This window comes from Mustelus asterias, chromosome 24 (assembly GCF_964213995.1).
Source record: "Mustelus asterias chromosome 24, sMusAst1.hap1.1, whole genome shotgun sequence".
NCBI lineage: Eukaryota > Metazoa > Chordata > Chondrichthyes > Carcharhiniformes > Triakidae > Mustelus > Mustelus asterias.
In genome coordinates, this window is record NC_135824.1 from 37,347,154 (window position 1) to 37,370,995 (window position 23,842).

At 45.1% G+C, this 23,842-nt stretch overlaps 2 protein-coding genes across 2 annotated transcripts in view; one reads left to right on the top strand and one right to left on the bottom strand.

Moving 5' to 3' along the window:
• The window catches only part of mthfs (5,10-methenyltetrahydrofolate synthetase (5-formyltetrahydrofolate cyclo-ligase)), a 132,731-nt gene that overhangs the window by 17,676 nt on the left and 91,213 nt on the right, over window positions 1-23,842 (top strand). The gene's annotated exons all lie outside the window — the stretch shown is intronic.
• Window positions 13,729-22,657, bottom strand: LOC144511319 (complement C1q tumor necrosis factor-related protein 3-like). Its single transcript, XM_078241573.1, has 4 exons — window positions 22,535-22,657; window positions 22,368-22,445; window positions 16,895-16,988; window positions 13,729-15,591 (listed from the first exon to the last, which is right to left on the bottom strand). The coding sequence occupies exons 1-4, from the start codon at window positions 22,550-22,552 to the stop codon at window positions 15,191-15,193; spliced, it is 591 nt and encodes a 196-aa protein (XP_078097699.1). The 5' UTR covers window positions 22,553-22,657; the 3' UTR covers window positions 13,729-15,190.

A 23,842-nucleotide genomic window follows, 5' to 3' on the forward strand; every position in this document is an offset into this window, starting at 1 on the left:
ATTGTCGGACAATATAGCAGGATATAGATAGGCTGGAAAATTGGGCGGAGAAATGGCAGATGGAATTTAATCCAGATAAATGCGAAGTGGTGCATTTTGGAAGAACTAATGTAGGGGGGAGTTATACAATAAATGGCAGAGCCATCAAGACTATAGAAACACAGGGACCTAGGTGTGCAAGTCCACAAATCCTTGAAGGTGGCAGCACAGGTGGTGAAGAAGGCATATGGTATGCTTGCCTTTATAGGACGGGGTATAGAGTATAAAAGCTGGAGTCTGATGATGCAGCTGTATAGAACGCTGGTTAGGCCACATTTGGAGTACTGCGTCCAGTTCTGGTCGCCGCACTACCAGAAGGACGTGGAGGCGTTAGAGAGAGTGCAGAGAAGGTTTACCAGGATGTTGCCTGGTATGGAGGGTCTTAGCTATGAGGAGAGATTGGGTAAACTGGGGTTGTTCTCCCTGGAAAGACAGAGAATGAGGGGAGACCTAATAGAGGTGTACAAAATTATGAAGGGTATAGACAGGGTGAACAGTGGGAAGCTTTTTCCCAGGTCGGAGATGACGATCACGAGGGGTCACGGGCTCAAGGTGAGAGGGGTGAGGTATAACTCGGATATCAGAGGGACGTTTTTTACACAGAGAGTGGTGGGGGCCTGGAATGCGCTGCCAAGTAGGGCAGTGGAGGCAGACACGCTGGCATCGTTTAAGACTTGCCTGGATAGTCACATGAGCAGCCTGGGAATGGAAGGATAAAAACGAATGGTCTAGTTGGACCAATGAGCGGCACAGGCTTGGAGGGCCGAAGGGCCTGTTTCCTGTGCTGTACTGTTCTTTGTTCTTTGAATCAGTGCTGCACCTTTTCGAAAGCTTCATTATACGAATCCAGTACTATACACAGCAGAGGTTGATTAGCTCAGTTGGCTGGTTCGTGATGTAGAATGACGCCAATAGCGAGGGTTCAATTCCCGTACTGCTTGAGATTATTCATGAAGGCCCAGCCTTCTCAACCTTGCCTCTCACCTCAGCTTGAATCACCACCTGAAAGGGGAGAGCAGCCTATGGTCCTCTGGGATGGTGGCAACATTTCATTTCACTATATACAGTACTCTAACCGGAGTTTTGAAAGTATGCTATGGGCTTATCATTATTTCTTGGCTTTCATGTTCTCTACCTTTTGATAAAAATGACAGGGTGGTTGTGGAGAGGATGTTTCCTCTCGTCAGAGAATCTAGAGCTAGGGGTCGTCATTTAAAAATAAGAGGTCGTTCATTTAAAATAGAGATGAGGGGAGTTTTTTTTCTCTGGAGCATTCTTCCTCAAAATGCAATGGAAGTAGAATCTGACTATTTTAAGGCAGAGCTGGATAGATTCTTGATTAACAAGGTTATCGGGACTAGGCAGGAATGAGTTACAAGCGGGTTAGTCATGATCTTATTGAATGGTGGAGCAGGATCGAGAGGCCGAGTGGCCTACTTCTGCTCCTATTTCATATGTTTGTTAGTAAAAACTAGGTTTCTGTTCTATTGTTTAGTCCTATTCAAAGCATAAATACCGCTGTAATTTTTAAAATTAAAATTCATCACCTCACATTAAGTAGCAGTGAATTCCATCTCCCAATTTAGCCCATTCTCACATCTTGTATCTCTTTGCAACTTCTATTTTGGTAGCATCTGCAAATTTCGACACCACTGGTAGTTTTATTCTTAATTAAAAACTCTAAAATTAGCCCTAGCACAGATGTTAAGCCAACTGACTAGTAATTACCGAGATTATTTCTTTCTCCCTTTCCAAAAACAAGCACAGTACACTGGCAAAGCTCCAGTCATCAGGTCACACCCACATTGGAATCCCGAAATATTATTTCTCTTTCACTTTCCTTTGGCTCCTTCCATCATTTCACATCTGCAATGTTATTCGTTACTGTCTGAAAATCTTCCTTGGTCCAATCTATGATTTTCTGTACTGATTTTTCCTTTTTCTTGTGGGACCATTTTAGCTCTTTAATCTCTTCCCGCGATTTTAAAACCTCCCAGATCTATACTGTGCTCCTCCAATTCTGGCCTCTTGCCTGATTTCAATTTCTCCGTAAGAAATCTCACAACACACTTCCATTGCATTTTGAGGAAGAATGCTCCAGAGACCCTCGGAGAAAAAAACTCCCCTCATCTCCATTTTAAATGAGTGACCCCTTATTTTTAAAGTCGTGAGACTTCTTACTGTGCTTACCCCAGTCCAACACCGGCATCTCCACCAGTAGTGGCCATGCCTTCAGCTGCCTTGGCCCCAAGCTCTGGAATACCCCCTCACTCTAAGCCTCTCTGTGTCTATACTTTTCTTCTTTAAGATGCTCCTTAAAATCATCTTCTTTGACTAATCTTTTGACCATCTGCGCTCGCATCTCCTATCACTGTCAAATTTTGTTTCACAATATCTCTGAAGCACCTTGTGGCTTTTAATATGTCAAAGATGTTAATAAATGTGAGTAGTTGTTGTTGAATGTTAAATCTTATCGCACTGTTGTCACGACTGAGAAGTTGCTTACCACCGCCACCTGATCTATTTCATTCTCCCTAACCAGATCGAACAACAGACTCCACTCTGTTTGTTAGAGGAAGGAGTCCGGCAAGCATTTTGGCAAATCAATTCCAATTTGACATTTACTCCCTGTCCAAATTGGTCAATGGATAATTAAAATCTCCCAGCACGACAATTCGATTGTTGATATTCATCACTCATATTTGACTGCAGGTTTCCTCTTGGTGTCATTTATAAATGTGCTGTCCTGTGATACACAAAAGCCCTTTTTGTTCTCTTTCAACTCCCAGCACATTTTCTGTTCCACCCCCTCTCTGGTATGGATTCCCTGTTTTACTAACTTTACCACTCTGTTTCCCTTTCTATCTTTGTCTCCTAAGTATGTAACATGTTTATTTTCCATTTTTGCCAGGTGTGCTGCCAGGCATCTGTTAATGTACTAAGTCTCGATATTCTTGCAGAGCAGTGTCAGCCATGGCTTAGCTGGTAGCCCTCTTGCCTCTCTGTTAGAAGGTTGTGGGTTCAAGTCCCACTCCAAGATTTGAGCGTAGAAGCTAGGCTGACACTTCACTGCAGGACTCTGTCAGTCAGCCTGCTGTCCGTCAGGTAAGAGGTTAAACCAAGGTCCTATCTTCGCTCTTGAGTGAATGCGAAAGATGCCATGGCACTCTTTCAGAAAAGAGCACAGGATTTCCCTCTGGTGACCTGGCCCTGACCTGAGTGCAGTAAAGCAGATTTTATAAACAATATAAGCATGCAAAATTACAGGTTCTAACATAGAGAAGGTTAACTTTTGGCCAGGTTAAGAGGCGCAAGGACAAAAGGCAACAAATAGAGAGTTGGCTGTTTATGATTCCTTTGTTGTTGTTTGTGGCCGAGACGGTCTTTTTTTTAAACAGTGGTTTTGATTTTTCATCTGGAAATGCTGCTTTGGAATTTTTTTGGAAGTCCTCCTGGACTTCTCTGTCAGTTTGACCCCAGTATGATATAAGCAGACAGTGTTCGTTTGGATTGAAGTTCTCTAACTCTTGTGAATCAGGCTCTAAGCTTGAGTCAGCGGGGAGACAGACGGTGTTACTCGTCCATTTGCAGACTTTTCTTCTTCAGACTGCTAAAAACAATCAGGATGTTTCAATAAAAGATCTTTCAAAATGGTGATTCTGGTTACGTGATCTCTCTCCCCATAATGATTTTAGTATTCCACAGAATGTCGGCACGTACCGTGGCTAGTATATCATGGCCTCGGTGATTTGTTTTTTTTTGCACAGCTTCCCTCATGTTTTTCCCAGCAATCACTTCTGAACGGTCCACTCTTCCCTGTAATGAGTTGGGAAGAACATTTAAGAACCTCCTATATAACCATTGTCCTGGCAGACTTTCTGTCTCTGCCTGACAGCTTGGAATGCAGCTCTAGTAATGCAAATGGTGAGAGCCAGTTGCCAGGTTTAGTTCATCTTTGAAATAATTCTTGCCATCAACAGATGTGCCATTCCATCGGAGGTTTGCCTTGACACGTCTGAATTGTAATCCACATGGGAAACTTCAAGACTTGACCAACTTGTAATTGTGGATGTGTCAGATGACATGTAGCAGCCATCTTAAGTCCATGTCTTTTCTTACTTCGAAGTCCTTTTAAAGAAGGTCAATATATATCTGACCAGCCAATTAAGTTAAAGATTAATATTACACATCATCTTGACACAATATGTCAATATAAATTTAAGGTTTATTTATTAGTGTCACAAGTAGACTTTCATTAACACTGCAATGAAGTTACTGTGAAAACCCCCTCGTCGCTGCAATCCGGCGCCTGTCCAGGTACACGGAGGGAGAATTTAGCACGGCCAGTGCACCTAACCAGCACATCTTTCAGACTGTGGGAGGAAACCCACGCACTCACGGGGGAGATTGTGCAGACTCCGCACAGATAGTGACCCCAGCCGAGTCCCTAATGCTGTGAGGCAGCAGTGCTAACCACTGTGCCGTCCATAGTTGTTGTTACCATCATTGAATCCCCACCAGCAACATTCTGCAGGGTTACCATTGACTAGAAACTGAACTGGACCATCCATATAAATAATGTGGCTACATGAAAGGGAATTCTGTGGCAAGTGACCACATCAAACCCCACGTGGACTGCAGCGGTTCAAGAAGGCAGCTCAGCACCACCTTCTCGAGGGTAGTTAGGAATGGGCAATAAAAGATGGCTTTGCCAGTGACGCACGTATCCCCAATAAAATACCCTACTCCCCACCCCATTGCGAGGCCTCCAAAGCTGACACCCCCTCTTGGCACTCCGTTCTTGATAATTTTGTAAATAAGTATTCCATATATATTTGTTCAAGTTTTTTTGGCCTCATTATAATTCTTTACATCTGTCCGAGTCATTAGAAATGAATTATTTCCCCAGCAGATGGCAGTGTAGTACAAATTATAGCATGCTGACAATGTGGGGAGTTGGTGGGGTTAGTGTTATTCTGGTGAATGGGTACTGCAGAATACACCAGAACATTTCAAGAGAAAATAATTGGCGGTGAGCAGACATTAATGCCCAATGAGGTTCTACACTTTCATTTATCAGCCCCTCAAAGGACATCTTGCTGCAGTAAAAGAATGCAATTTATAAACTTCAGGAATCTGGAACTAATTGGAACAATTAGCTTTATGGGGATGAAACCTGTCACGGCCAGAGAAACACAGATGAGTTCCATACTGCACTTGAGAATCTGGTAGTATTTTTGCATATGGATGAATCCAAGTTCTGCCAGTAGCCAGGAGCTGCTATCCCTCTGTCACTGCAATGCTGCCAGTGTCTCAGCCACCTTTCCAGGTGAGGTACAGTGATGGTCAAGCTTGCAACTAACTGCGATTGTCCCGCAATGGCGCTCCAGAGCGCTTCACAAAATTGGGGACAGCAGTTTAGGGCATAGAAAGAAGAAACGTGCATTTATATAGCACCGATCATGACTTCAGGGAATTCAGAACACTCTGCAGCCAATCAGGACCTTTTGAATTGTAGTTACTGTTCTAATGTAGGAAATACAGCAGTCAATTTGCACCCAGCAACCTCCCACAAACAGCAATGTGACAATGAGCAGGGAATCTGCTTCAGTGATGTTGATTGAGGGATAAATATTGGCCAGGCCAGGCAGCAGACTCCGTTGCCCCGATTTTACCATCAATTTGCGCCCATTTCCGCGTGCAGAAACTTGGTAAGGATGGGCATGAGGCGAGTAGTGCGATCTGCGCCTGCCTCTGCGCCGGTTCCCCCTTTACCAAGGCCCGAAAATGGCCGCAATCAGGACCGCGACCGAAATGGTCCCGATGGCCATTTAAATGTATTTGCATGTATTTAAATCGACTTAATGGGCTGCATCCCAACCTTACCGGCACTTCTCCCTTTACCACCGCGTTCACCCATCCAGAATCGGCACGAAAGAAACATGCTCCATAAAAGTCCGATTCGGGCGCTCCAGTTAGTGAGGAGGTGAGTGCCGAGCGTCCGAAGGCTCTCTGCTTGAGATGGGTAGGGGTGAGGGGAATGGGGGTCTGCTGCCACTGTGCCTGAGATCAGTGAGGGGGAAGGGGGGTCCGCTGCCACTCTGCCTGAGCTCGGTGGGGGGGAAGGGGGGTTCGCTGCCACTGTGCCTGAGCTTGGTGGGGGGGAAAGGTGGGAGGGGCCTGCGGTCAGTGGCTGGTGGAAGGGGTGGGGGGGGAAAAGAGGGTGAGTAATGTTGTGGGGGTGGGGGGGGGCAATGTCTGTGGGGGCCAGTGGGAGAAATTATCTGACCTGGGAGCGATATGGCGTTGGAGCCGCATTCTATCATCTTTTTTCTGCGCATGCGCAGTTGGACGCGCCGATCAGAGCTGCAGGATTTTGGGTGCATTAAGCCCCGCCCACAGGCTTGTGCAGCACGATTTGGAATCGCTGATATTTTTTCAGGCAGAGTGCATATGGGGGTGCCTGAGAACGGGTCTAAAAGTCGGATCTGAAACACTCCCAGTTTCACGTCCGTCCAGCACTTAGAATCAAAATGGTAAAATAGGGCCCTGCATTTCAAAGTAACGCCATGTGATCTTTCACATCCAGTACGGAGCCCTCAGTTTAACATCTCAGCTGAAAGTTGGCTCCTGCAACAGTGCAGCACTGCCTAAGTACTGCAGTGGAGTATTAGCCTAGATTACGCGCTCATGTCTTTGGAGTTGGACTGGAACGAAAATATAGAATGCTACCACTGAGCCATGACTGACATTGGGAATAATTGGATTCTCTTTCCGAGAACTGCAACAGGTATGAAAGTCGACTGGCCGCCGCCTTTTGATTTGGGCTGGGTCACTGGGCTCGTAATCTGGAAACCCAGCCGGGTTCGAATCCCGCCACAGCTGATGGTGAAATTTAAAATCAATTAAAAAAAATCTGGAATTGAAAAGTCAAATAATGACCATGAAACCATTGTCAATTGTTGCAGAAACACATCAGATTCACTCGATCCACATCCAGATGCCTGCACAAGGACAATTAGAGATGGGCAATAAATGCTGGCCCAGCCAGCGATGCCCACATCCCATGAAAGAATAAAAAACCGAAGCCAGTAAGCATGGCTGTGGCAGGTTGGACCTCACACTAACACTGGACAGTTCCTACCTGTGATATGTTTGCACCTCATGCAAACTCTATGCTAAAACCTTTTGTAATTATGTCAAGATTAGTCAGCAGCGTTCTGGAATCTCGCAGAACCCGGTTCATGTTCATTTAAAGCTAACACATATAGGTCCATAAAGGAGGTGACTGATTCCCTCTTGTGTTGTGCGAATGAACTCATTCATTGTGCCACAGGTGAGAACAGCCAGGTGACAAGGGTATTGGGCTCCGGGCCATTGCTCATCTTATTAGAGTGCAAGGAGTCATCGATTGCACACAGTTGGCCATTAGAGCTCTCTGGGGCCAACTAGCGGAATTTGTGAACTGGTCTGCGACTGCAAGCAGTGAATCAAGCATGTGCGTGCCTGTTTCCCAGGGAGCTCTCATGACACTTGTACATTTTACGTAACAAGCAGTTCGTAAAGCTTTTTGAGGCCCCAGCTCTGGTTGACGGCAGAGATCCACCATGAATACACCCAGTTCTAGTTCCACCACCGGCAACAACGTGCCACAGATAAAATAATAGCCTATGAGTCTTTGAACAAAGAACAATACAGCACAGGAACAGGCCCTTCGGCCCTCCAAGCCTACGCCGCTCCCCGGTCCAGGATTGAATCCTGAATCCAGGATCCCCGCCCAATTTTCCAGCCTATCTACATACTAATATCCTATCCACCGAGCTGTCCCTCACAGCTACGATGCTTTGTTCATCACAACTTGGATATTTTTTAGCCTCAAATGGTTGTCTATTTGTTGTAAATCATGCATTAATTATTTAAATGCAAGCTATTGCAAGTAAACCATCATATATTTCAAGTAGTTTTCCAATCTATCACAACCAACTTACTCCACATACCTTCATAAATTCCGTTGTTTAGATTTAAGACACTAGTTTCAGGTTGAACTACATCACTTTCAAACTTAATGTAAAATTCCACCATATTATAGTCACTCTTTCCTAAAGGCTTCTTCAAAATGAGATTATTAATTCTCTCTTTCTCATTGCACAATAGAACTAAAATTAAAATAGCCTGTTCCCTAGCTGGTTCCTAAACATGATGTTCTAGAAAACCATCTTATGTACATGGCTTTCATTGGTCGGGGCATTGAGTATAGGAATTGGAAAATCATGTTGCAACTATATAAGATTTTGGTTAGGATGCATTTGGATTATTGTGTACAATTCTGGTCGCCACATTACTCTCCTGATTTATATCATGCCCTTCCTTACCATTACTGTTTGGTGGCCTATAAACAACTCCCACTAATGTTTACTTGGTTCTTAGCTACCCCCAAACTGATTCTACACCTTGATCTTCCAGCCTAAGGTCCTATCTCACTAATGTACTGATCTTATCCTTTATTAACAATGTTATTCCACCCTGATTTCCTTTTACTTGTCCTTCCTAAAAGTCAAATACCCTTGATTATTCAGTTCTCAGCCTTGGTCACCCTGCAGCCATATCCCTGTAATGGTAATTAGATCCTGTCCAGTGACTTCTATTTGTGCCGTCAATTCCTTATTGCGAATGCTATTTGCATTCATATAAAGTGCCTTTAATTTTATCTTTCAACATTTTTCCATATTTTGACCTTATTGGCTGCTGGTCTTTGTTTTTGGCGGCTTCTAATTTTGCTTACTATTTTTCTTCCTACCATGACTAGCTCTGTTTCTCTCCTATCTCTCTCAGGAATTCCCTCTCAGGAATTCCCTCTCAGGTTTCTATCCTGCTCCCGAACAGCCCTAGCAAATCACCTTGTGAGGAAATTAGTTACACCTGAGATAGCGATTTGGAGAATGGGCGCAACAGATTTTTTTTCTCCCTCACTTAACTTATGCAGTAGGCTGCTGCTTCCTTGGCCATGGTCAGTCTGGAACCATTCTGGTTGGTATGGATCAGCTAGCTATCTGTTAGCTAAACTTGCTATTTTACCAGGGAAATTGGGAGAGCAAGGGAGTGTGGCCACTCTCCATGTTTAAAGCCAACATGCTGTCAAGTGATGAATTGCATTCTTGATGTTGAAGTTAGTGTTGGCTATTTTAACCCGATATTGAATTTTCTAAAATAAAAGCAAGATATTGGAAATCCAAGATAAAAACAGAAAAGGCTGGAAAAGCCCACCAGGTCTGGCAGTATCTATGGAGAGAGAAACAGAGTTAACATTTTGACGTTAACCCTATCCAAAGCTGCTGCCAGACCTGCTAAGATTTCCAACATCTTCCCCTTTCCTTCCTGAATTTTCTATATGGGTTTAATTGATCGGTTAATGCTTACAACATGTGAACGAGAATGAACAATTCATCCAAATAGTTGTGGGGAGTGGGGATCCATTCATTTAGTTAAGTGCTACATCTGAGGGGCAATTCTCCTACCCCACTGCGCTGTTTTTGTAGCGTAGCGGGCCGGGAGACTCAAGCGGCGGCCATTTTGCAGACTTCCCTCTGGGCACCATGGCCTCCCCGTCTCCAGCAGACGGATTTCCGGCACCATCAGCTCCGCGCCAGAAATCGGCGCAGAGCTGCATAATTTATGCAAATCTTCATTTTAATGTATTTTACAAATCACTAGCAGGACTGGGACTGAAGTCTCTGGGCCCGCTAGCCTCTCTTACCCCTCCCCCCCCCGCCAGGGGTATGTCATTCCAGCAGGGATTACAATAGCTTCCCACTTGCAGGGAGTTGACGGCCCAACCCCGCTTGACTGACAGGGGGTCATCGAGGCCCTCCAGAGGGTAAGGGGGGATGCCCCCAGGGCATTGCCAGCTTGGTACTGCCCATCAGGAATTGGGCAGTGTCAAGTAGGCAGGTCCTAATGGGGGATGGGGCATCTGGGGGCAATAGGTGGGGGTGGAGGGTCCCGCTGCCACTCTGCAGTCGGACTGGGTGACAGAGGGAGGGAGGCCATTGGGGGTGGGGTCAGCCTGCCGGGGAGTCGGGGTTGCGGGGAGCGGAGTCGGGACTGCGGGAGGGGAGTTCGGGGCTGCCAGCGTGGGGGTAGGAGGGGGAGGAACACAGTGCACAGAATGTGGGAGATTCATTTTTAAACTCCCGCTGAAAAAAAAAGCGGGATTTACTCTAGTTTTTACGCAAATTCAACACTTAGAATTTTTTGGGGAGAATCGCCCCCTCCCCACCTGCTCTCCACCCCTCCCCCCTAATCTTTCAAAATATTTGTCTGTACTTCAATGGATCACATTGTTACTTTGAGAGGTTTGCTTCTAATGAAACAAATTTCCTTTCTAAAATGATACATTAGGGAGTAATACTAATGATTAAGAGACTCTGCTGTTTTATGCACAGCAATATGCCGAACATTTGCAGCACATTGCGATTTTGTGTTGTTTTGAATCAACAATGAAGCATAATTTTTAATTGCAAGGTTTTTACACAGAAAGTAGATTTAATTTGCAGGTGCTTCTGCATGAATATTTTAAGGAAAACAATATGTCGAGGATCCACAATGTAAAAACGTACTGTATATGATTGCAGAATCGGAAAAGGACCTAACAGGGCAAGGAAGCACCCTGTAAATAAAATGTGAATTCAGAACTGTTAAAGAGAGAATAAGTAGACACAGGACAGGAAGAAAATAAATTATCTTGCGTAATCATATTATCAACTGAAATACCAATAGTAAAAATCATAGTTTGGTATTGCAAAATGAAGACTGGTTCTCTTTATTAAAATCAGATATTTTAGAAGTTCCAAGTAACTGTGATTAAGGGAATTACAGTCCAGCACAATCCTGTTATTATCTGTTAACACTATGTGCACTTTCTACCAGTGAAAGGCATTCAGTTATTGGGAAGAAATAGTAAGATTCAGCAAGAAGCATTTAAGGTGCTGTTAAAACATGGATTCCTTTATTCTCCTTTGAGACTCCCTCTACTGGTATATCAGTATGAACAAACAAAGAACTTGATCACCTCTGCTAGCACCTTTGTTTGGTACAAGAGTGTTTAGTGTTCCTGAGGAGGGATGGTGTTTTTGCCCGGTCCAGATGGGGAATTATTTAGCTGGTGGCCTTCTGGGAGACAGTGGCATAATGGTGATGTCACTGGACTGTAGTCCAGAGGCCCAGGCGAATGCTTTGGGACATGGGTTCAAATCACATCACGGCAGCTGGTGGAATTTAAATTCAAATAGAACTGAAATACAAAGCTAGTCCCAATAATGGTGACCGTGAAACTATCATCGATTGTCATAAAAACCCGTCCAGTTCACTAGTATACTTTAGGGAAGGAAATCTGTCGTCCTTACCTGGTCTGGCCGACAGGTGACTCCAGACTCTTAGCAATTTGGTTGACTCTTAACTGCCTTTTGAGGATTAGGCAAGCCACTCTAATCAAGGGCAATTAGGGATGAACAGCAAATGCTGGCCTGGCCACTGAACCCACACCCTGTGAAAAAAAATTCTGGATCCAGACTATACCAGTTAATTATCTGAGTCATTGGTCCGCATTCTTAAAAAATATCAAATCCCATTCCCAGTTGGATGTTTGACCAGTTCCTTTTTCATTAGAGTTTTGCTATTTTTGCAGGGACTCTTGCAGAGAGAGACTTTGCAGAGAGAGTGCAGAGGAGGTTTACCAGGATGTTGCCATGTTATGGAAGGGCTTAGTTATGAGGAGAGATTGGGTAAACTGGGGTTGTTCTCACTGGAAAGACTGAGGATGAGGGGTGACCTAATAGAGGTGTCTAAAATTATGAAAGGCATAGATAGGGTGAACAGTGGGAAGCTTTTTCCCAGATCGGTGATGACGTTCACGAGGGGTCATAGGTTCAAGGTGAGGGTGGGGAGGTTTAACACGGATATCAGAAGTATGTATTTTACACAGAGGGTGATGGGGGTCTGGAATGCGCTGCCAGGCAAGGTGGTGGAGGTGGACACACTGGGAACGTTTAAGACTTATCTAGATAGCCACATGAATGGAGGGATACAAAAGAATGGTCTAGTTTGGACGAGGGAGCGGCGTGGGCTTGGAGGGCCGAAGGGCCTGTTCCTGTGCTGTATTGTTCTTTGTTCTTTTTTTCTGGAATTGAATCCACATGGCTTTTTTTGGGGATAAAGGTGCCAATTAACTTTCATTCCATTTTCCCGAAGCAATTCAAAGTTTAATCATTATTAATAGCAGTGGTTATATTTTATTTGCACTAATTTCTGAGCAGCAAAATGCACCAACATTACACTGGGATCTCCATAAAATCACTTCCTGATCCTGCCAGTCAATGTGGCACATGCAGATGTGGTCCCTCCAGTGACCCCTTCTCTTGTGGGAATCCATTTGTGGGGTGGTCCCAAGCATCCGCTGACCAATACGTCTCTCTCCCCACCCAGCTGATCCTGTTAATACTTCCCTGTCAGACCACATTGCAATCCAATCAGTATCGCTGTATCTCACCAAGCTCAATTTCTTGCCCTCTACATTATCGCCATCCTCCGCCCCTATCCTATTTCTGCTGCCAAAGCTGGAATCCACATGATTATCAGCTCATGTGAACACTTCTTTAATATCTGACTTCCTTGTTTCCCCATTGCTATTATGTTGAAACTACAAAGAATACGTAGGTGCTGAACCCATGGTCAAATTTGACCCGAAATCAGCATCAGTACTTCCTCCCCCTCCCTTTCCTCAATAGTGTTATACCCCTCCCCCATATCTCATTCTCCCATTCCCGGTCTTGTCTCCTCTTCTTCCCCCTCTGTTGACTTGGAGTTTGCATTTGTTCATGATTCCCTCTGTACCACAGCACTGGAGATTTATCAGTGTGATATAAAGTTTTATGGTGATAATTGGTGCAGGTTTCAGATTGTGCATTATCCAGCCCAGTGCCCGTGGATTGGAAGCAGTAACTGCAACCCTGGCTAATTTCTTTACCTCCTCATTAATCCAATGACACTGAATCCAGTTGTCGCCTCCATACCCACCACACAAGTGGAACCAAGCTAATTCGGCACAGGTTAGCGATGGAACCTGGTTCTTGCTTGTGGGTCAACATGACACCATTTACCCACTGACTCATTTGGGGGCATTTTTTACTTTTCTTTATTGAGAGAGTTCAACTTTACTCTGATTCCTCTGCTTCACAGCTCCAGGGACCTGGGTTCGATTCCTGGCTTGGGTCACTGTCTGTGTGGAGTTTGCACATTCTCCTCGTGTCTGCGTAGGTTTTCTCCGGTTTCCTCCCACAGTCCAAAGATGTGCGGGTTAGGTTGATTGGCCATGCTAAAAATTGCCCCTTAGTGTTCTGGGATGCGAAGATTAGAGGGATTAGCGGGTAAAATATGTAGGGATATGGGGGTAGGGCCTGGGTGGGATTGTGGTCGGTGCAGACTCGATGGGCCGAATGGCCTCTTTCTGTACTGTAGGATTTCTATGATATTGGAATAGTGTAGATTAGAGGGGCTTTAGATTGGTTTCACTGGTCGGCGCAACATCGAGGGCTGAAGGGTCTGTACTGCGCTGTAATGTTCTATGTTCTATCATTGTAACCAACTATTGTCTGAATTCCAACACTGAAATAATGAAACGCTTGGAGACAGGAAGGAGCTGTAAGCTGAAAGCTTTATTGAAAAAACTTATGCATGCAGGTGCTTGCGCTGATTATAAATTGTTCTCTTCATTGTATCCACCCACCATACTGACCAGCACGAGAATCATTAGATAACAAAGCTCTGGCCCCGCACCATAACTGGTAGAACTGCAGATAGTTCTGTATATTTAAATACCAAGAGCATGTTGTTGTGTCCATTTTGTTCACAGAGTCTAGATTTTCTGTGTTTACCCTGAATATTTTGTGCTTGTTGATTTCCCACTTAAACAACGAGATTGACATATTTTTGTACTCGGGGAGCTGCATCTTCATCTTCTCAAAACTCGCATGAAGATTTTTTTTCTGCACTTGCTTTAACTGGCTTTACTCAAATGTTAAAATTTTTGTTTAAAGTTTATTTATTAATGTCACAAGTAGGCTTACATTAACACTGCAATGAAGTTACTGTGAAAATCCCCCAGTCGCCACACTCCGGTGCCTGTTCAGGTACATTGAGAGAGAATTTAGCACGGCCAATCCACCTAACCAGCACACCTTTCGTACACTGGGAGGAAACCGAAGCACCCGGAGGAAACCCACGCAGACACGGGGAGAACGTGCAAACTCCGCACAGACAGTGACCCAAGCCGGGAATCGAACCCGGGTCCCTGGTTCTGTGAGGCAGCAGTGCTAACCGCTGTGCCACCGTACTGCCCGGGTCCCTGGTGCTGTGAGGCAGCAGTGCTAACCACTGTGCCACCGTACTGCCCAGGTCCCTGGTACTGAGGCAGCAGCGCTAACCACTATGCCACCAAATTCTCTCCCTTTCTGTCATTGCTGGGGTTTTACCAGTGGTGGTGGGAAGGAGAGGAGGGCGGGGCACGACCTGATCAAGCACATTGTGCCCCGCAGAGGACCCATGGTGGCACAGGCCATCTTTGTGGGAAAGACCCCAACACCTCCCCATTTCCCCCAAATAACAAAATAACGCTGTGGCTTCCAGGGTTTGTTCACCCCTGACCTTCCAGCTAGTGAGTCTGACCACTGCTTCCACGTTAAACCTCTGGCACGTCTCCCTGAGTCGTGGTATTCTCCCCCCCATCTCCCGCTCTTTGTCCATGATTCCATCTCACTCCCTTAGCTCCTGTGCCTTGGTTTCTCCCCCTCTCTCTCTCTATGTCACTTAAGCAAGAATTAGCTATTTAATGGACCAGTTGCTGGAACACATTCTAATAAAGCGCAGATATTAAGCAGCCCATAAATCATAAACTCTCTTGAAACCAGCCATGATTTCCAGAGACAAACAGGGTAGAGTTTTCTCTTTAGTGTAGGTGGGGTATATGAGCTCAGTGTGATCCCAGTTCCTCTTGGAAAGTTGGGTACAGTTGCTCTTTTCATTGGTCAGAAAATACTGAGTGGTTTGTGATTAAAGACTTCTGGCCCACCAACACACGAGAGAAAATTCCACCCTGACCTTACTGAGCTTGAAAAGCCAGCCAAAATCCTTGGAAACTGAGTGATCCATCCCGACTCCAGAGATTCCCGCTAACAAGCTTGACCCAAACTTGGTCTCCTTTATGGAGTTCCAGGATCACGGATTTTGTTGAGAGCTGGGAACTATTTTTTGGAAGCACGCTATGGAGCACACTGACTACTTTTCCATTCTTTATCAGGGCCACATCTGTCTGCAGGCCTCTCCCCGGCAGAGAGGAGAAACTAAAAAAATATAAGCCGCACTTGGGACATGTGAACTTTCCAGTCTCGTTGCTGTACGCCTTTCCATAATTCACGTTGATCACGTCGTAAACTATAGCGTCCACAGGAGTCAGCACATGCGTCATTGTGGAGCGCTGCACATCAAACACCACATCCGCTTCTGACAAAATAGAAAACATAGACTTAGTGTAATAACTATACTAACAGTCCATTTCTTTCTCCAAATTGAGAAAGTTCATTATTAAAATGTAGAAATGCACAGTAGGGGTCTAACACAGTATTGAGCTGTTGCGGTGTGGGTTTTCCACATTCTTCATTTTGAGGGTTTGAGTCATTCCGAAACTTTCTCTCTTTTTATTCTGATGCTCTGATTAGCTGTAATGCTCAGAGTTTTCCCCTAATGTTTCCTGAAGTTGCTGTCCCTTAATAGGCTAGTTGTGTGAGTACCATTACTTTGTCTCCACCCAATTCACTGAGCTTTACTGAGGTGCTGTGGAATTGGGGAATGAAATGGTTCCACTTTCAGGCAACCATGGTCAGCAAAAAGCCAAAATTCCAGGTCAGGCCTCACATAATCTGGTGTAGAGTTAATCTTCCTTACCAAAGGGCAATGTCCTTTTCCACCAACCACCCTTAGCTCTTTCTGACATTAACTGTTTTGTGCTGCAGGCTCAGACTGTTTAGAAATGACTGAAATACTCAAAACTCATTTCACAGCCCAGGAGACTTTCATAGAATCATAGAAACCCTACAGTGCAGAAGGGGGCCATTTGGCCCATCAAGTCTGCACCGACCACGATCCCACCCAGGCCTTATCCCCATAACCCCACTCATTTACACCGTTAGTCCCCCTGCCACTAAGAGGCAATTTACTATGGCCAATCGACCTAATCTGCACATCTTTGGACTGTGGGAGGAAACCGGAGCACCCGGAGGAAATCCACGCAGACACGGGGAGAACGTGCAGACTCTGCACAGATGGTCACCCGAGGCCGGAATTGAACCCGGGTCCCTGGAGCTGTGAGGCAGCAGTGCTAACCACTGTGCCACCGTGCTGCCCTTTCGTCCCATTTGGCTGGCCTAGATTTAAACTCCGAGATTAAAGTCCCCTTTCACCATCTGGTTCCCTATTCAGGTGGCTGTACTCCATTATAGATGGAGGGGACAATGAGTCTGGAACCTTCAGCATATATCAGTTGCTGGTGATCAGAGACGGAACCCTGGCTCATTTTCTTCCCTCCCATCCCAACCGAGAGATCCCTGGGCAGCCAGGTCTGTATATTTCAGTACCTCCCTGGGTTGTGCGTGTAGCCACTGAGCCTTCATTCATGACGAGGGGCAATTTGTTAATGACTACACAACCATCATGTTTCTTTCTCATGTTTTTATTTGACACAGTTAATGTTGTGTGTCTGGTTCTGTCTGTTAAAAATCCTGCTTTTGGAAGTGTTGTCTTGACTCACCATCGCTCCAATAACGAGCAGCTCCCAGCCTGGCTTTTGCCTCTGCGATCAATTTCAATGGGTCACTTGGTCCAATTTCTTTATTAGCCACTCCCTGAAAACAATTGAAAACTTGGAGTAAATGCTACACGTTTGTTTGTTCCGGCATGACACAGCCAAGGGTCGGGGTTTGCAGGATGTTACACTGGGAGGCATTACACAAAGGAATAGAATCGAGTGTGTAGGAAAGGAAGGACCTACAGCCTTTCCACACAGCAAGTACAATCTATAAACCCAGTAAATCTTTCACAAACTTGTGTTGTGGTTCCCATCCACTCTTTGGCTTCCACATATCATCAGCCATCTATATATAATGGATCAAACCTCTCCAGCTCAAAAAGCCAAATTATTATTTTTATATTTCATTAAAAAAGCTCAAAATTACTATGTTCGGTGCTCCTGAGAAAATTCCTCTTGCCTTTCTTACATTCCCTTGCAGATCTCTTCCAGCTTCATCCTCACCACATTGTTATCATCTGCTAACTGAACTATTTTTTTTATTGGAACTTCAACCTCATTCCTCCTTACCTCCCTCATTCTTCCATTCCTCTTATCGTTTACAGATTTTTAAAATCTAAACTTCATCTCAAGTAATCACTTCTTTTCTTTCTCTTTCCGACCTTTGATGGTGTCTGACTTGGAGTTCATGCCTCTTTCCTGGATTTCTCAATTCAATGAAACCACCCAAGCTGTTTTGTCTTGGAGGCTGTCTGTACCACTTCATATCCTGAGGGAATCTTCTATAAATAATCTCCCGTCCACCTCGAGATCAATCCACAAGTGATTTTATCTAGCTAACTGATCTATGTTATGTATATTTACCAGCTGCAGGCTTCACATGGCTTCCTTGGTAGTATCAATTCAAAAACCAGTGAGCAAAGTTGTCCTCTTGTGTTTTTGGGTACAAAACATTAGGAGGGATTGGATGGAAGTAGTTGTGTTGGAGGTTCGTATAAGAAAATTGAAAGTGAGCGATTGATTGTACATCCAAAACACGGCACATCCAAGTTTATATCCATTAAATTAAATGGTAAGCAAAATGGGGTTGGATCTATATTCCCTGAAATTCAGAGGAATGAGAGGTGAAGGGACTTGACAGGGTCAGTCCTGAGAGAATGTTTCCTCTCATGGGGAATCTAGAACTAAAGGGCACAGTTTTGAAACTAGGGGTCTCCTCCCATTTAAGGCTGAAGGAAGGAGGAATTCCTTCTCTCTCGAGGGTCGTTATTGTTTGGAATTGCCTTCTGCGGAGAGTAGCGGAGGCTGGGTCATTGGATATACTCAAGGCTGAGGTAGACACGTTTTTGATTGACAAGGGAGTCAGGGTTATGGAGGGACTGGCAGGAAAGTGGCCTTGATCAGACCTGCCATGATCTTATGGAATGAATGAGCAGGAGTGAGGGGCCAGATGGCCTACTCCTGCTCCCAGTTCTAATGGGGGAGGCAGTGTTATGGGCACCTGCCTCTCCCTGCCTGATTTTTCAGCCAGGTTATCTATTTGTATGAAATTCGTAGATCCAAATGCTGAAGAAAATATCCGCCCCACCATATTCCCACAGCATTCAATCACTTCTTTTTGTACTTAATCTTCTAACTTTCAGTCCCATTCCTAACCAGGTTTTCATTCAGCTGTTGCATAAAGATATTAATGAATAAAAAATGCCACCAGTCCGGCTCCACTTACCTTCTATTAGATGAAATTAGTTTTCTTTTGTAAAAACTTGCCATTGTTACACCCTCAAACCTTCAGATAATTCATGCTGCTTCTTCTGCTTTCTTTCTGTGGTAAATTGTTAATATTATGCTGGAGGAGATTACACGGCGAGGAATGGATATGGCCATGCGAGGATTTAAATTCACTGATGAGAATTTTAAATTGGAGATGTTGGGGGAGTGAGGAGCTGCAATCGGTGAGTTTAGGACAAGATTGGTTGGTTGGATCAGACTTTCCGATGGGTTTGTGAGGGAGTTGCACTGCAGCATAATCCCCTTGGGCCAAATGGCTGTTTCTGTGCTACTCATTCTATGTAAATATTTTTGGATTCAATCGAGCCTTCACAAAAATAAAGTAAGCAGCAAAGGTTCCATATAACACATTAACGCGTCAAGCATTCCTTTCCACCCCAGGCCATTTTCCTGGTGATCCGGAGAGAAGGTCAAAGTGATCAATCACCCTGTTCTGGGATTTCAAAATCAAACACACGTTTCCTTATGATGTGAAATGTGATTAAAAATGCCCATTTGTCACCAGGGCAGCTTGGTAGAGACAGTGAAGGCCAAATAGTCAGTCAGCTGTCTGACTTGGAGTCAGGTAGGACACGATGGTTCAGCTATGATAGAGTCCAGGCCACCGACTTTAAAGGGCACAATCTCTCCACTCAGAAACAGGCTCTCAGCCCTCAAAAAATGAAATAGTGCCCCCCCCCTCCAACCAGGAGAACACCACCAACCCGTCACTAAAAAGGGGCATCCTGTCCCCCCCCCCACAATTAATGGATTAAACCCCCTCCACAGCACGAAGGCATGAGGGTGATCTGATCCAACACCCCCCTCCCCCTCTCAGGCCCCATTCCCATCTCAGACCCCTTACTCAGCCTGCCTTCCCCCTCAGACCGTCTTCTCAGTCCTCCCTCAGGCCACGCACCTTGGCAGTGCCTATGGTGCACTGCCCCTGGCACTCTGGCACTGACCCTGTCATCTAGCAGGGCTAGAAGGGGCAGTCCAGCCTCATCCAGGCTGGGAGTGTGGCAAGGTCAATGCCTCGCGCCCCCGCCTGAGCCCACCCAACCCCAGCACCAATGAGGGACCTTTCCTGTGCAGCATGGCAGCAACAGAGGGACAAATGGCCACTGAACCTCCCTCCTCGAGCTCCCTCAGGGCACCAGGCCAGGATGTCAGTGCAGGGTGCCAGGGGGCAGTGTACTCTGGGCATTGCCAAAGTACATGGGCTGAGGAGGAGAGCTGAGAGGGAGGGTAGCTGAGTGGAGGGTCAGTTGCTCTGTTGACCTTGGGGCGAGTGCAGCCGGAAAATCCCTCCCACAGTCCTAAAACAAGAGGATTGGGCCCAGAAACAGAGTGAGAGAAATAGATTCAGAGAGTTGCAGAAACAGCACGAGAGAAAGGAGGCGGTGAGACAGGGAATAATACTGAAAGGTAGAAAACAGTGATAGAGAGAAAATGGAAAGAGAATATAACAAAAGACAGCAATAAAAAGGGGACCACAACAATGGCTATTCATATAGTGCCTTTTAATATAATGTACTAAGGCACTTCATGGGAGCATTATAAAGTAGAATTTGATGCTGAGCCACAGAAGGCGATATGGCAAAAGCTTAGTTAAAGCTTGGACAAGAAGTTAGGTTTTAAGGAGCATCTTAAAGGACAAGAATGAGGTGGAGGCGCAGAGTGGTTGAGGGAGGGGATTCCAGAGCTTCAGGCCATTGCTAAAGGCTACAGGTGGGTTTGAAAGGATGAGGAGGGATGGCTCACCCTTGTCATAGTACCATGGGCTGATATTTGTTACATTTTGATAAGAGTCCTTTGGGTGCTGTGGCAGGGACAGATACCTGATGGAGAAATTCAGACACAGAATTCAGGAAAAGGTGGGGCACAAATTTGTGAAGCAAAATATGTTCAAGAACTTTGGAGAGGAAAGAAAGTTTGGAGTTGGGGTAAGAGTTTATAAAGTCAGTGAGATCAAGACTTTTTATTTGAATAGGGGGGGTAATGGCAGTAGATTTGAAAGAAGGATAGAACGGGAAGAGGGAGTGCCATTAACGATATCAGCTAACATAGGAGCCTGGAAGGAAATTGGGAATAGGGTGAAGGAGCAAGGGGACAGTCTCATAAGGAAGTCGTGCTTCGAGTGGGCATAAGGGGAGGATAGGAGAGTAAATGGAGAAAGTTGCAAGTTCAGGGTTAGGTCAGGATGAAACATTAGGGGAATTGTGATTCGGTGGGCAAGGGGAAGGGAGCAAAGTGGTAGAAAGGCAGCTGACTGGATGGTCTCGGTCTTACTGACAAAGATATCCAAGAGTTCCTTGCACATGTTGGAGGTGAGGATGGAGGAGACAGGACAGAGGGGTTTAAAAAGAATGTTTGCAGTAGAGAAAAGGAGCTGGGCATTTTCTTTGCATGCCAGGCCAATCCTGAAATGGTGAGTAGTTATGGGAGATGAGGGCAGAAACATAGAACAGTACAGCGCAGAACAGGCCCTTCAACCCACGATGTTGTGCCAAACCTTTTCCAGAACCAAGATCAAGTTATCCCACTCCCTATCATCCTGGTGTGCTCCATGTGCCTATCCAATAACTGCTTGAAAGTTCCTAAAGTGTCCGACTCCACTATCACAGCAGGCAGTTCATTCCACACCCCAACCACTCTCTGAGTAAAGAACCTACCTCATACATCCCTCCTGTATCTCCCACCATGAACCTTATAGTTATGCCCCCGAGTAACAGTTACATCCACCCGAGGAAATAGTCTCTGAACGTCCACTCTATCTATCCCCCTCATCATCTTATAAACCTCTATTAAGTCGCCTCTCAAACTCCTCCGCTCTAAAGAGAAAAGCCCTAGCTCCCTCAACCTTTTCTCATAAGACCTACCCTCCAAACCAGGCAGCATCCCGGTAAATCTCCTCTGCACCCTCTCCAATGCTTCCACATCCTTCTTATAGTGAGGTGACCAGAACTGCACACAATATTCCAAATGTGGTCTCACAAAGGTCCTGTACAGTTGCAGCATAACCCCACGGCTCTTAAACTCCAACCCCCTGTTAATAAACGCTAACACACTATACGCCTTCTTCACGGCTCTATCCACTCGAGTGGCAACCTTCAGAGATCTGTGGATATGAATCCCAAGATCTCTGTTCCTCCACATTCCTCAGAACCCTACCTTTTGACCCTGTAGTCCGCATTCAAATTTGTCTTACCAAAATGAAACCAATAATACTTTGTGATGCAACATGATCTGGCGATGAAACATTTCGTCCTCTCTCTCGCTCTGAATAAGAGCCAATGGACTTGAAACGCTAACTCTATGGGCGGGAGTGTACGGCCTCGCTCATCCCGAAATCGTAAAATCCCGCCCAAGGTCAAGGGACCTTTCTGTTGTCCGCCCCTTGCCCGCTCTGATTCCCGTGGTGGGCAGGATGGTAAAATTCCGGCCTCTGCGCAGTTGCTGCCAGACCTGCTGGCTTTTTCCAGCATTTTCCATTTTACTTGAGATCTAGCGCTGAATGGCTAAGCAAGTCCTGATTCGTATCTATTGCCTTGTGGACTGAGGGATAAGTATAAAACAACAGGAGAATGTGACAAGCAGGGAGAGACAGTAACTGAGAGGAAACTAGAGAGAGGTGAATGTTTTGCGAGGCAAAGAGAGAACAGGTGAAATATAGGAAAGACACATACAATTAATTTCCTAACCTTACCTGCACATTTTCTAGCACATTCTCAATGGCACCAGACTGATGGATACAGTGAAGAAGGATTAAGCACAACAAATTCCCCTGAAATAAAAGAGAACAAACTCAATTAAATTAGATAGAAGGAACCATGTGTGTAAAGCATTGACACAGGCATTGCCATTTGTACTTACTAATCGAAAGGAATCCATTCCTCGTGGCTTCAGGACAACAATGCTTTCTCTTCAACTCCTTTCTGAACTTGATGTTGTTGAACCTATGCTCGATCTCCGGGTTTTATGGCTTTTAACTCTGTCCAGTTCTCACTTTTTTTCTCAATCGCGTCAGACAGGATGTGCACTCAACTCTGCAAGTTCTTGCCCCTTTGTTCAAATTTTAGAAAGAGCAGTTGCTCCGGCAGCAACCACTGCCCAATGTTAGTCAAGATCTTTACAGACCCACAGGTGTGAAAACCGAAACATGTTATGCATGTCCTACAAATTCCAACACCTCGAGGCGCTATCTCCAGTAGCAACCAAGTGTCATTCAACTACCCAGGAAGGAATGAAACATTTTCACCTCACGTGTTCAGAACATCATTGTACTAGAATCACACTTCTTTTTTAAATTTTAAAATTTGAATTTATTTTCAAAACTGGATAATCCAACGTTTATGTACATTACTGTGAAAGTAGGTGGGATGGGGCAGTCCTTTTCTTTAAGATCCCAAGAAGAGCATCTCATTCAGAATACATTAGTGATTCACAGGTTGCTGGCTTTGCATCCTCTAAGTCAGTATACAACCAGTGGTACCTGCGATGATGTCGTAAAACTTCAATTGCTTTTTGTTCAGTAGGTTTTGGGTTTATTCCCAGGTCTTCCAGACCAGGAAGGTCAGGGTGCTTCATGTCTGTGAGATGCAACCTGTCCACTTTGTCACAAGATGTCCATTCATCATATGGGCTTAATTCAAAGAACCTTGCCATATAATGATAGATGGGCCTTGGCAATGGGTATGAAACAAATGGTCCATGCATAACAGCATATACATATTTCACAAGGTCATGAAGAAAGTATTGATGGGGCCCAACTATAATATATCTATAAAAATCAGTCTTATCACCCTTGCCTTTCTCTCAATGATAGCATCTAGTTCTCTCTGTCGCAGCCATTTTTATGTCTCCTCTTTTTCAATACTTCTATAGCCTTTATTGCTCTTCACTTGTTCCTCCAAACAAATGCCTCATATACTCTTCTTCCCCATGCATCCACCCTGTGCCGAGATTTAGACTCTGCTCCATTGACCAGTCTAACTCATTCTACCACAGAGTGGGTATGGAAAGAACCCTGCGCACACGCGAGGGGAGGGAGGGGGGTGCAAGCACAAGGGAGTTGCGAATGTTGCAATATATCGACACGGACTGTTTTAATATCCAAGAGTCACAAATGGAACTGAAATTGTGTTAACATCCTCACTTCTGACCTTTATGATAGAGGGAAGT